Source organism: Monodelphis domestica, chromosome 2 (assembly GCF_027887165.1).
Source record: "Monodelphis domestica isolate mMonDom1 chromosome 2, mMonDom1.pri, whole genome shotgun sequence".
Taxonomy (NCBI): domain Eukaryota; kingdom Metazoa; phylum Chordata; class Mammalia; order Didelphimorphia; family Didelphidae; genus Monodelphis; species Monodelphis domestica.
The window spans coordinates 248602993-248615849 of NC_077228.1; the positions used below are offsets into that span (position 1 = coordinate 248602993).

Here is a 12857-nt window from a genome sequence, read left to right on the forward strand (position 1 = left end):
AGGTCTAAAGGCCCAGGTGGAAAGAATCAGTCCTTAACTCACGTGACCGATCTGAAGGAAAGCTGTCTGCGGGCGTCCTCTCTGTCCAAGCTCCTAACACCAACCCCCCATCTAGCTCTCTCCACAGGAAGTCCGCGAATTCCAGAGGCTGTTCCCTACCTCACTTCCTGTGTCTCACAAATCCAATGGTTGGCTCTAGCTTGGCTTAGGACAGCCCAGGTGGGCAGTTAGTTATTTCTAATTTGTCATTGACTAGCGCATGCCCATGTAGTGTGGGTGTGCACAATTTTTGGGTGCTAGACCAAGATGAAGACTTTTAAAATTCACAGTCCCCCCTGATGATGATTGGGAGACTAGTCTCCCCAATTGATCACTAAACATAAGCATACTGTGCCCCAAAAATTTCTAACTATAAGTGTATACAAAATTTTTTTTTTTTACTAAGTGGAAAATTGTAATAGTTGTAAATATGGGGAAATAGAGGAGAGAGAAAGACAGCAAACCAATGTTTTGCTGGGCGCATTGACAAAAGCCAATTAGGGGGCAGTCCCCTTTGGCATAAGAGTGTACATTCAAAAATGTTCAATCAACCACACCCCAAGGTTCATTCTGGATCTTCCTATAGTGAAAAGGTTTAGATATCTTTCTGCAAACAGTTCATTCTCTGGATTTAGTTAGTTAGCAAGCTTCTTCTCTGAAGATTTATCTCGAACAAAATTTAAATCTTGGATTTGATGAAATACAATAGGGGGCAGCTGGATAGCTTCATAGTCCTTAATAGTGAATGAGTTGAAAGGTATGTCATGGAAAGTATCAGTTCAGTTTTTACAACTGATTTTTGAACAGTTATTTTTTTGATGGTGAATATAATTTGATAAAAATCACCTGAGTTTTTTGGAGAAAAAAAGGAATCTCATGATCTTTTGTATCTCCTATCCAAAAGCCTCAGTATATACTCATTTATTTATTCTGAGTTCCTATTCTCATGTTGAAATTGGATATTATGTTGACTGTTCCTTCCATTTCTATTCTAGCCTGAAAGGATAGACCCAAGTGCATCGAGGCAAGGATACGATGTCCGTTCTGATGTATGGAGTCTGGGGATCACACTGGTATGCTGAATAGTTTCTTTTACAGTCAGTTTCCTAATTGTAGAATGCTTTTTTAACTGAAAAAGAATAACAAACTAAAAAATATTTATTTCCCACAGTTTTACTAGAAATAGAAGGCATCCATATAGTACCTTCCATTTGATTTTTTTGTTTTGTGGACTCTTAGATCTAAATAGTCAATCTCAAAGCAATATCCCTGGACTGCTAACAGTGGGGGAATGCCACAAAAATCATGATGATAAAGGCACATAGTTTTTGAAGCATATTTTGATTTCACCTGAGTTTTGTTTTAATGATATAGTTAGAATACTTAGGATCCTTTATTATATAATATGATAAAAAAACAAGCTTAAATCAAATTGAAGCAGGTGCTTTTCTTATTTTTAAAAAGGTCATTTTCTTTACTACATGCACACAAACTATAAAAAGTATCTGTACTCACATTGTATGTTGTCTAAAAATTTAAGCAAGAGCATCTCACATCATCTTTTTCTTTTTCTGTTTCGTTTCCTTCTCTATAGTCTTCCTCCATTTCTCTATTATGCCATAACATTTACCTTGAGTTCTCAAAGACTTTGTTAATAGGGCCATTATTTACAGATTCTACTAAGCTAGTTGTATGCACCTTTCCATGGACTGTGCTTGTTATGCAAAGACCAGACTAGCTTACTGTAGCAGGAATGGAATAATAATAATAATAATAATAATAGGTAACATTCACATTTCACTTAAGATTCAACATTTGTCCCACACTTTCATTTGCTGTTTAGAAGAAACTAGTAATATAGATATTACAGGCATTTTGTCCTCATTTTACACATGGGGAAGTTGAATTTATAGTGGCTAAGTGACCTGCCCACAGTTATACAGATATCTGGTAAGTATTGGAGGCAAGATTTGAACCCATGTCTTTCCAGAAATAAAATTTAATACTCTTCTTAATATGCCACCTTGACTCTTACTACTTCATTTTGAAAAGGTCAGTCTCTGCATGATTGGCCACCCAGTGATATCGAATTTTAGCCTCTACTTTGGGGAAAGGTCGTAAATACATTTTAGTATGCTTAAGCCAAATCCCCAGGTGGAAAAGAAGTAATACCAATCCCACCCCTCATTCCCCCCCCACCAAAAAAAAAGGCATTATAATCAAATTTAGTACTCAGAACAATAGATTTGTCACTTAGTAACCAGCCTTCTAGCCATGAATTTACTTAGTAAAGAGTATGATTTAGTGGGCTCCCCAGCATTCCCAACTTAGAATGATCAATTGGCTATTCAGATGTTTCTATTCATTTACATGTAGTAATGCTTGGATTTTATTCATATAGCAGGTGATTTTTGTTTTTCACTTTTTCTTACGGATACAATATATCTGACTTTCAAACAGCAGCAGTAAGATACTTGAATGGGGAGATCCAAAATTTTCCGAGCAGTGCCAGTAGAGAATTAAAGAATTCTGATGACCATATTGATCCCCAGATTCATTCTTATTTTGCCTTCTACTCTCCCTTCCTCATGTAGTGGGATGTCTTCATGTTCTTTATTCTTACCTCTGTTAAATCCCATTTCCCAAAAGAAAGAAAAAATCCTCACAAATTTATTTATACTAAGGTACAAATGAGTGTTAAGATAGTAGTATATGAGATTGGGTAGTCCACTGTGATATGTAGGAGATTAATCCCCAAGAGAATTTAGTTATTTCACAAGTATTGCTGAAATAAAGTCAGATACTTGATAGAGAATAGAGAACCAGTGAACTTTCTGGTCTTTACAAACTATTCAGTTGAATTAAGTTAATAAAATTTGTTGGGTTAAACAAATAAGAGAGAGTATGCATTCCAGATGACTTCTAGCTAGTTTGAAACAATCAGAACAGAGTCATAAGTCTTATATTTAAAGAAATTAATTTCAAATTTTGGAATTTCACATTTCAGTCAGCTCAGTAGGAAGACATATAGGCTAGAAGGGCAGAGAGAGAGGGGATGGAATTAGAGAGAAGGCTTCCCAGTATAAATACATAGAAGTAAATTTTACCTATCTGGCCCTAAGTTGGCCCTGATTTTCAATAATAGATTAATTTTCTGTGGGTGAGCATACTAGCATTGTAACTCAGTCCTTCTAAGTTAATTTACATTTGATAGAACTGTGGAACCACTTTTTCCTCCAGTTGTCTTTTTACCCAAGAATTTTGGATTTTCTCATCAGGGATCTAATAATAATATGACTAAAACATTGGTCAGCTAGCTGTACAAGTAAATTAGATTTTGACAGTATTTTAACCATTTAGACATTTTTTAAAAACACATCAGGGCAGTCTGTGAAGCAAATGCTAGATGATCATTTGTTGCATATATTTTAGAAGGAATGCTTGTTCAGAACTAAGTTACTTCTGAAATAATATAATTCTGTAGAAGAGTTAAAAATCAATATGTTGGAGATTGCCAAATATTTTGCGGACATATGTGAGATATTCAAGTTTTGTTTTGAAAGGTTTTGAGGGATTTTTGTAAATACCATTGCTATAAATCTAATTTGAGGCAAAGGGTGGAGAGTATCCCTGTAGTTAGGTTTTACTACATTTCCCAGCAATAATAAAGCAGAATAGTACAAGAAAACAAGGAATTCAAAGACTCAGTTATTGAAGATATCTCATGTTTGCTTTTCCTGTCAGTCCTCACTTCTTGGAAATGCTTGACCAAGGGCTTCTGCTTGGTCCCCTTTTCAGTCCCAGGTACACCTCTGATATGAATGGCCTAATACTAAATACCTGGAGCCCATCTTAGAGAACTCCTCAGTGGAGAGAATGTTTTGTATCACCTTAGGGGTGTATCCATTTAGACTCTTGTTTCCCTACCTTCTCCCTCGTCCTCACCTCTCAGATGCCCTTCACGATAGAGCTATCTACTCTGGATGGACTCTGGATGGACTCAGGAGTCTCTGAATTGGAGGCAGCATGATACAGTGGAGAGAAGACTGGCTCTGGAGTCAGACGACCTGAATTCAAATCTGCTTCTGATGCTTACTACCTGTGTGACCTTGGGCAAGTCACTTACCCTCCCTGGGCCTCAGTTTCCTCATCTGTAAAATGAGGGGGTTGGATATATGACCTCCGAGGTCCCTTCAAAACTTATTTTAGATTGTTGATCCTTCTATACATTATTCTAAGAGCCCTACCCACATACAAGCATGTCCTTTCTCCAAAATAGCTCTGTAGCCCAAAGTCCTTGAATTTGTTTCATCTGCAGTTTCTTTTATTTGCCTGATTCCTAATTATAGTTTTCTATGGGCTCCACATTACAATTTTTCCGAAAAATGATTACCCTGGCCCTACTGGGATCTTATCTTGGGGTCCTAAGTAGGGCCTTTCCATAACTTTTGTTTGGGGGCCTGGATTTTAAAGCCACTTATATTGGCTGTTAAATGATTCCAAGTGTGTGTTGCTTTTACCTCTCTCCTCTCCTCAGTATGAACTGGCTACGGGCCGATTCCCTTACCCAAAGTGGAACAGCGTATTTGATCAGCTGACACAAGTAGTAAAAGGAGACCCCCCACAGCTGAGTAATTCCGAGGAAAGGGAATTTTCCCCAAGCTTCATTAACTTTGTCAACTTGTGGTGAGTACTTAACACACTGAAACTTGATTATAACTATAGTAATAGTTGAATTGAAGTTCACACCAATGTGAGGACCCTACCTGAAAATCTCATCCTCACATCAGTTTCCCACCTGGCTTTAGTGCAATAGCCATCCTCCTCATTGTAATGTCTCACCCTCCAATTTGTCCTGTAACAACATATTTTAGAAATCCTTAAATATTGATCTCATCATGTTATTTTTCTGTTTAAAAAAACAAAAACTAAAGTGGCTTCCATTGCCTATTGACAACTCTAAATTTCTTAGCCTTGCATTCGAAGCTAATAATGTTATGTTTGCATTACTGCTTTCCAATTCTTTAATGTACTTATTTAATTCATAATGTAGTTCCCCGAGTATCTCCCTCCTAGACTGTAAGCTCTTTGAGGGCAGGGACTTTTGAGACTCCCCAATGTCTAGCATAGTTCTCTGTACATAGTAGATGCTTAACAAATGATAGCTAAATTAGTGAGTGAATAAATACATTACTTTCTTTTCCATTCAGTTTCTGTTCCTCACTGTCCCCTGAAAATGTCAAATTTGTTCTTTTCTCTGTGTGTTTGCTCCTGCCTGGGATTAGGACATTTCCCTCTGTTTATCCAACCCCTACCTTTTTTTTCAGGCCACAGCACTAGGCTATATATTTTTCTCTTTTTTTGAGAGTTAGTTCTGGAATTGAGGGAGAGATCAGGAAATATGTGTAAAAAAAACAAAAGGCCTTAATAAAACTTTAAAGGAAAAAACAGATTCCTCTACTTCTTAGAAATATAAGTGTAGAGAGAAATGTAGAGTGAATGAAGTCTTCAAGCCCTTCTCCAATAAGAAGATCCCTTTGGAGGGGACAATATTCATTTAGACATTTTGACTCATATTGCTATCTATTGTAAGTTTTTCTAGACTTAAATAAAGTAAGATCTGATTAAAGTATAAAGCAATCTCCTCTTTTTTTTTTTAATTAAAGACAATGAATGAAGTTCCGGCAGCTATGTGACCTTGAGAAAAGTTATTTGAAGTTTCTGTGCCTCAGTTTTCTAACCTGTTAAATCAAGAACTTTGACTAGATAGATCCTCTTCCACTTATAATCATCATTAATTAAATGAAGTCAAATGAATTACATGTGATAAGAGAGACTTGACTGAAACAAATACTTGTGGTATGAGGCTGGGCAAATTTAACTTCTGTAAGTTAAGTCTCGGTTTCCAAATTTGTAAATAGTTAACATTTATGTAATGCTTTAGGATTTGCAGGGTGCTTTACAATTTGATATTCATAAAATCCTAAGAGATAAGTGCTATGGTTATCCACATTTTACAAATGAGGAAACTGAGGCTGAGAATGGTCAAATGACTTGTTCAGAATCACATAGCTAGTAAGTATCTGAGGCCAAATTTGAACTCGGGTCCAATAATTTGAAGTCCTGTAGGCATTATATCAATTAAGTCATCCAAAATGGCTACTAACAGCTACCTCACTAAGAGGTGAAAATCAAATGGACATAAGTAAGCCAGATTGAAAGCATAATTTTGTGTGTGTGACACATACACACACGCATATACCTTTTTATAATGCTCAAAAGAATTAGAAAACTAAGCATTAGGAAAACAAAGTGATAATGGAAAAGAAGCATTGGAAAAAAGCTTGGAATTTGGACATCTGTGCCCTTCTTCCTGATGCCTTGTGACTTTGAAAAAGTTTCTTAACCTCTCTGGGCCAATTTCCTTTTCTATAAAATGAGAGGGTATATTTCTGCCTTAAATATGCCTCTCAGCTATGTGCATCTATGTGAAAACATTTCTGCCCCCTTTTCAACAGAATCAACATGAAGAGGATCATAGAATCATAGATTTAGAAAGAATAGAAATTGCCTTACATTAGTCCTCGTTTTACAAGTTTAGGCTTCAAACAGATCTTGTGAACTGTGCTATGGTTGCTGCTAAAGAAAATAAAATTTATTTTTAAGAGAGAAAATACTTGCTTAATGCATTCAGTCATCCCCATTGTTTTCAGAGTAGGCTCTTCCCATTTACTCTCTCCTTTATCTACCTGAAGGTATGTAGGACTCAACTGGAGCTTTAGCAGCAGAACTTTTGACTTAATGATGAATGGAAGTCTGATTCCCAGTGCTCTTTCCACTGGAAAAATATGTCAAGTAACCTTTTCAACTGTTTTTCTCTTTCTCCTTTAACTCTTGTTCCTGTGCCTCATAACAAGAGTATTTAACTTGCTTCTGGGAAGCTGAATGGGAAAAAAAATGCATCTTTGATTTCCTTTATAATTCCATGTATTTTTACTGATTTAAAAACTTTGATTCTGAGGAGTCACTAGCTCTTTAAGACCAGTTCCCAGAAAAATAAGTCACACCAGGTGCTTGCCTAAGGCAGTGCCAAAGGTTTACTTGAATAATAATGGAAAGATCAGTGGGTTAAGAGTCAGGAAACTTGGCTCTGAATCCCCACTCCTGACATTTACTAATGTGATTTTAGCCTTGGATTCTTTATTGCCCTTATTATTAGTAAGTTATCTCCAGGAGTCTTCCTGAATAAATGCCAAATTCACTTGTACTACTGAGTTAGGTCTTGATTTCACCAGGATACCTGCTATACTGGCAATTAAACAAAAGTAAAGTAGATTGTTATTTTGAGGAGAAAATATAAGCCCTGATTATGAATCACAAGAAAACGTCCTATGCTTCATTTTTGTTGGGCTTTATATTTGTTCCAAATCAAGATGCCTTATTCTGGAAGATTAGTTCATTGCATTTAAGAAAAGAAAAATATAGTAACATTGTGTTTTCCAATTTTATTTTGTTTTAGCCTTACAAAGGATGAATCCAAAAGGCCAAAGTATAAAGAACTTCTGGTGAGTATGATTATGGGTAGTTTGGTATAGGTCTCTCATATAACTGATATTCTTTTGGCAGACTGAGCTAAGTACAATTTAATACACTAGAATATAATCTTAAAAAAGGTGTGTGTAAAGTAAACTTTTGTATTTTAAAATTATTTCTATGAGTTTCAAAAATGTATTCCCAGAGAAAATTTTGGCTTAGGCATATAATTAGAAATGTATAAATTCTGACAATAACTATTAAAGAACAATTTGACTTTGACTTTGGTTCACATTTAAACTTCCAAAAGAGGCTAGATGATTACCACTGATTGGGAGGTTTCCCTTTTACCCCCAACCCCATCTGTCTTTCTGCATACATGCATATATGCTGAAACCAGGGGAATATGTAAATATAAAAATCAAAAAGTTTATGGGTTAGGCACATGGTATAGGTATAAAGTATCTTTGGATGTCTCCTAGTTTTTTGTTGACTATCATTGTCTATGTCAGTCAACCCTAACTAATTTGTTAGTAAAGACAATAAATTTAGGAAAATCTAAACTACCCAGTTTGGCTAAGTTATAACATAGAAGACTCATAAAATATGTGTCTCTAGTGAATTTTGTGCAATGTAACTATAGTTAATTGTAGCTCACATTAATAAGGGATAAGATAGAATAGGCTTAAATGTCACTTAAATATCTTCTCTTCCTCCCCTCCCCCCAAAGTCCATATACATTTTTATGGTCATTCATTAAAATAATATTTTTATTCAAATACAGCATACATTATTAAGGATAACATATTTAGGGCTAAAATTTTTTTTTCTACAAATGTGGAAACTGAATGTCAAGTAAAATGACTTCCAGTTATAGGGAATTTAAATACTTAAGTAGTTATACTGTCTCTGCCATTTGTCCATATTTTAGTAATAAGATATATCTATGATCCAACCACATCTAATCATAAGAAAATACTGACAGGAAGAAGTATTGGATAAAATCATCAATGAGACATTGCAGAACCAGTCTTAGTGCTCCAAGGGTAATACCATGGCTGAGCCTGATTTCTTCCTGGTATTGATTCAAAAGACACTAGTCAGTTTAGAGAAGCACTGAGGGAGAAAAGAGATTGCTAAGGCCAAAGAGACAGATGTTAGTGAAATGATAAGGCTAGGGAGACCTGGGTAAATTGCTGGTGTTTGCTGCTAAGTTGCTTAATTTTTATGGACCTGGTACTGGTTTGGTTGAAGCCATTTTGGAAGCCAACCATTGCTACAAAAGGGGAATCCTTTTTGTCCTGGACATCAAATATGCTCTCCTGTAACAGGACAGTATTCTTTCAGAATGCTTTCCTTGGTCCCTCAGCATTTTGCCTGACCACTTTTTGTAAGAGGATGTTTATTTGTACCCCAGACATGGTTTCCCTTTTTCTTGCCTTGCCTCTCATCCCATCCCCTCCTAATCCCTCCCCTCCCATCCTGTCCATGTTAAGTGACTTGTCCGGGGTTACAAGCCATATCTGAATCCTGGTCCTCTGACTCCAAGCTTACTTATCCACTTAGCTGCTCTTGTTAGCCTTCTTTTCACTGTGGTGATTAGTTACTACCAGAGAATTAGTTTCTAGCATTCCCTAAAATAATGAGAGTTGGTGTCAGCAGTAGTTATGGACACAGCATATTTCCATCCTCCACTCCCTCCTAACACCAGATACTAGAAATTTGCTTTTATTACCTTTCTGAATGGTGGGAGACCTTAGCTTTGGGTTATGTTGAAAATATATAAAATTTTGGGTTGTCCTGGTCAGCAGTATTAACTCTTAAATTTTTTAATTGTTTTTTTAGAAACATCCCTTTATTTTGATGTATGAAGAACGCACAGTGGAGGTTGCATGCTACGTTTGTAAAATCCTGGATCAAATGCCAGCAACTCCCACCTCTCCCATGTATGTTGATTGATATTGCTGCTACATCAAACTCTAGGAAAAGGGCTGAGAGGAAGCAAGATGTAAAGAATTTTCATCCATCACAGTGTTTTTAATGCTTGCCCAGACACCATGTGCAATAAGTTTGGTGTTCATCATACATCATGTCTGTATACTCTTGTCACATAGAAAGTGCATCCCTATAATATCTGATTGATCACACAGTGTTAGTGCTGGTCAGAGAGACCTCATCCTTCCCTTTTGTGATGAACAGCTTCATGATATGTGGAAGTCAGTATAATTGATTTATTGACGGTGATTGGATTGCATTTTAAATTCATTTCTAGACTCAAAACTTGGAGATGCAGCTACTAGAATGGTGTTCTCAAATTCCCACATGTTTTAAGAAGGAGGCAACATAGGAGTGCCATATGCGAATGTAGAGGTGTAGGATTGAATGAGAAGAACTGACAAGGCCAATGAGACATAGCGCCTTCTGAAGTTGAACAACAAAAGAGGAATTTACTTTCTTCACTAAGTGCAATAGTTTACTGATTTGATGTTCTGTTGCTTTACAGTCAACGTGTATGTTCTGGGGATAGTGTGCTCAACTGAATTTCCTGTTCATGAAATATATTAAATTAGAATGACTGTCTTTACCAAAAACAATGTTGCATTGAAAGGGACTAACATTAAAACCCTGAGACAGGACAGAATGTGTTCTTTTTCTCCTTTCCCAATGTAACCGTTCTTCATTGGGAAGATCCAGGAACCTGCCAATTTTCAGAGAAGGTGCTGACCCAAAGAATCTTTGATTTATTAGAATTCAGTGTGCTGCCAAAATGATGTTCCACCTACCACAAACCCCCAGAACTCTGAAAGAAGAGAAAATAGTATAAAGGATAAAGTTGAACAATTGAAAAAAAAAAAGCCCAAGGCTTTCTCCCAGGGAACTTAGAGTGAGACTCCATTTCTGACTTTCCTTTGTTCCAGATCTTTTCCAGACAAAATGCAGTTCTAGAGAAAAGAAACAAATTTCTTTGGTTGATTAGGTAGAAGTTTGTTTCCTACAAACAGCCCAAGATTTGCTTCTATTCCAGAGCTTCAGTTCCTAAAATATTCACTTAATATGCGGTCTATGGTTGCTTTATTATCATTTGCTTAATGTGCTATTTGAACCTTGTATCTTATGTGACTTTTATTTGCTCAAAATCCCTAAAAATAACCATTACTCCCCAATAAGTCATATAATATATTTTAATATTATAGAAATTGGAAAATATGGCACACTGGATAAGTGTGATAAAAGAATTAGAGATAAATTGGGCCAGAAGCTGATTTGAAATGGCTTCCTAGAATTGGAATTCTTCATGGATAAGAAAAGTTCAAGGATGGAAAGTATCAGAAAGGCATTTAAGTCTTCTGCCTTTTTGCTAACAGTTATCAGGCAGGCCCTCTTTAGGTGGCAACTGTGTACCTTCTCTCTATCCTGGATCACTAAAAATTATATTGCGTGTAGCAAAATTATTGTGCATGGTTAGAGGTATGATAGGGTATGTATTAGACACGATCAAGTCTACAGGGGATATATACCATTACAGAACTAAATGATGGCAGCAATTGCTTATTTTCCCAGGGCTTGTGATGGACATTAATATTAGAAAATGGAACAATAAAGAAAGAATGGTGCTATTGGAAGTTACATGCCTGTAATTTCACAATTTAAAAATGGTTCTTCCTTTTTGGTTATTATGTGTACTTGTTAAAGACATGAGAAATGACAGGATGTATGCCTTCCTTCATTATAGCCATTGCCCTTTCCTGCATCTCTACTGAGAAGAGTGTTCTTCTCTGTTGTCAACTTCTTCCTGTCTGGTTCAGCACGTGGTCACTTTGCTATTTTGCTAATAATGGAGATGAAAGCAATTCTGACTGTCTAGGAGCTATTCTGACTATTCTCTCATGTGGATGATCTTATAAGAGGCAATTTATTAGTGTATTAATCATAGATTATTATAAACTATTAAGGGCAAGGAGTTTATTACAATGTATCTATTTTTTAAAAGAAGGTGTATAGTGTTCACAGACTGTGAAAATAGTGTAAGAACTGTACATTGTGAGCTCTGGTTATTTTTTTTTCTTGTACTATAGAAAAATGTATAAAAATTATCAAAAAGCTAATGTGCAGGGATATTGCCTTATTTGTCTGTAAAATGGATCTTAGTAACATATCTGCTTCTCAGAGCTTTGGAATATTTTATCCTGTATTCTGGTTTGAATTACTTCTCTATTTAAGATATATCATGGAATCGAAGTGTTTATGTAATAGTTCTATCCTTTTTGCCTGCAGGTCAGTTGTAATAAATCTAGGATGTAATAATGACCATGTTATTTCATTTTCTAAGTCCAGCTACTTAGATAAAAAAGAATTAAACACCCATAAAATACTCTTTATTTTAAACTAGGGGGAGGGGGAAAAGCTGCTTTGAGGAGTGACAATTACTTCTTTTTATTTTATGCCTTTCCAAGGTCTCCTTATCTCTGAAACTCATGCAAACCTTATTCAGTTTGTGCTTTGGATGACCTCTGCAGGCAAACTTCAATTCATTTGTTGGTTGTCATTGAGTGTCTTTTTCCTAGCCAACTCTGATGTGTGGCTCTTGAAGAGTCTAGAGGTAAGGATGATAATGTACCAATATTATCATTGTACCAACATTTGGCCACATTATTGAATATGACCAACTCTGGACCTCATCTATGTCTCTATGTAATAATCATATGTCTTATTCTTTTTGTTTAATGTCTTGGTAATAGTTCCCAGAATGCACAAAACTGAAAGTAATTTGAGGAAAGAACTTTGAATTTACTTATTTTAGTCTGGATAGTCTGCCATTTTGTCTTCCTATAGGTACCATCAAGAAATATCTTTTGTACCCTAACACTTCCCTGATTACAGTGCTATCCCACCCTGAGAGAAAAGGTTCTTATGGCTACAAATAGTCTGGATCGTCCTGCAAGGGACAACAGGCACTTTTCTATCATTCTTCCTAAAAAAATCAGCATGGGTTGAGATAAGAAATTGAGGATTATGACAAGAAGAGAATGGGGAAACATAGGTCATAGTTACTTAGTAGCCCAACCTTAAGTAACAGAAAAAGAAAATGGCAACTAAGAATCTCCTATACAGACCCACAAGCCCTGACTCTCCAAACCCAATAACACTCTGAATCACTCCCTTATTTCCTCTTTTAATTGTTGAGGAATACCATATAAGATTTTAAATGTAAAACTATAGCTTAGCTGTGTCTTAATTTAGATAAAATGTAATGTGTATGTAAATTGATAGGAATTTGTACTCAT

The 12857-nt window shown here is 35.9% G+C and overlaps 1 protein-coding gene across 2 annotated transcripts in view; it reads left to right on the forward strand.

Annotated features, from left to right (window-relative positions):
- The window catches only part of MAP2K4 (mitogen-activated protein kinase kinase 4), a 232055-nt gene extending 220175 nt beyond the window's left edge, over positions 1 to 11880 (forward strand). For both annotated transcript variants that reach the window (XM_001367861.3, XM_007483371.3), the window contains 4 exons: positions 1035 to 1112; positions 4577 to 4725; positions 7559 to 7604; positions 9418 to 11880. In XM_001367861.3, the coding sequence (XP_001367898.1) occupies positions 1035 to 1112; positions 4577 to 4725; positions 7559 to 7604; positions 9418 to 9531 (387 nt within the window). In that variant the 3' untranslated portion in view covers positions 9532 to 11880. The remainder of the gene's footprint in view (positions 1 to 1034; positions 1113 to 4576; positions 4726 to 7558; positions 7605 to 9417) is intronic.
- The last annotated feature ends 977 nt before the right edge of the window (positions 11881 to 12857 follow it).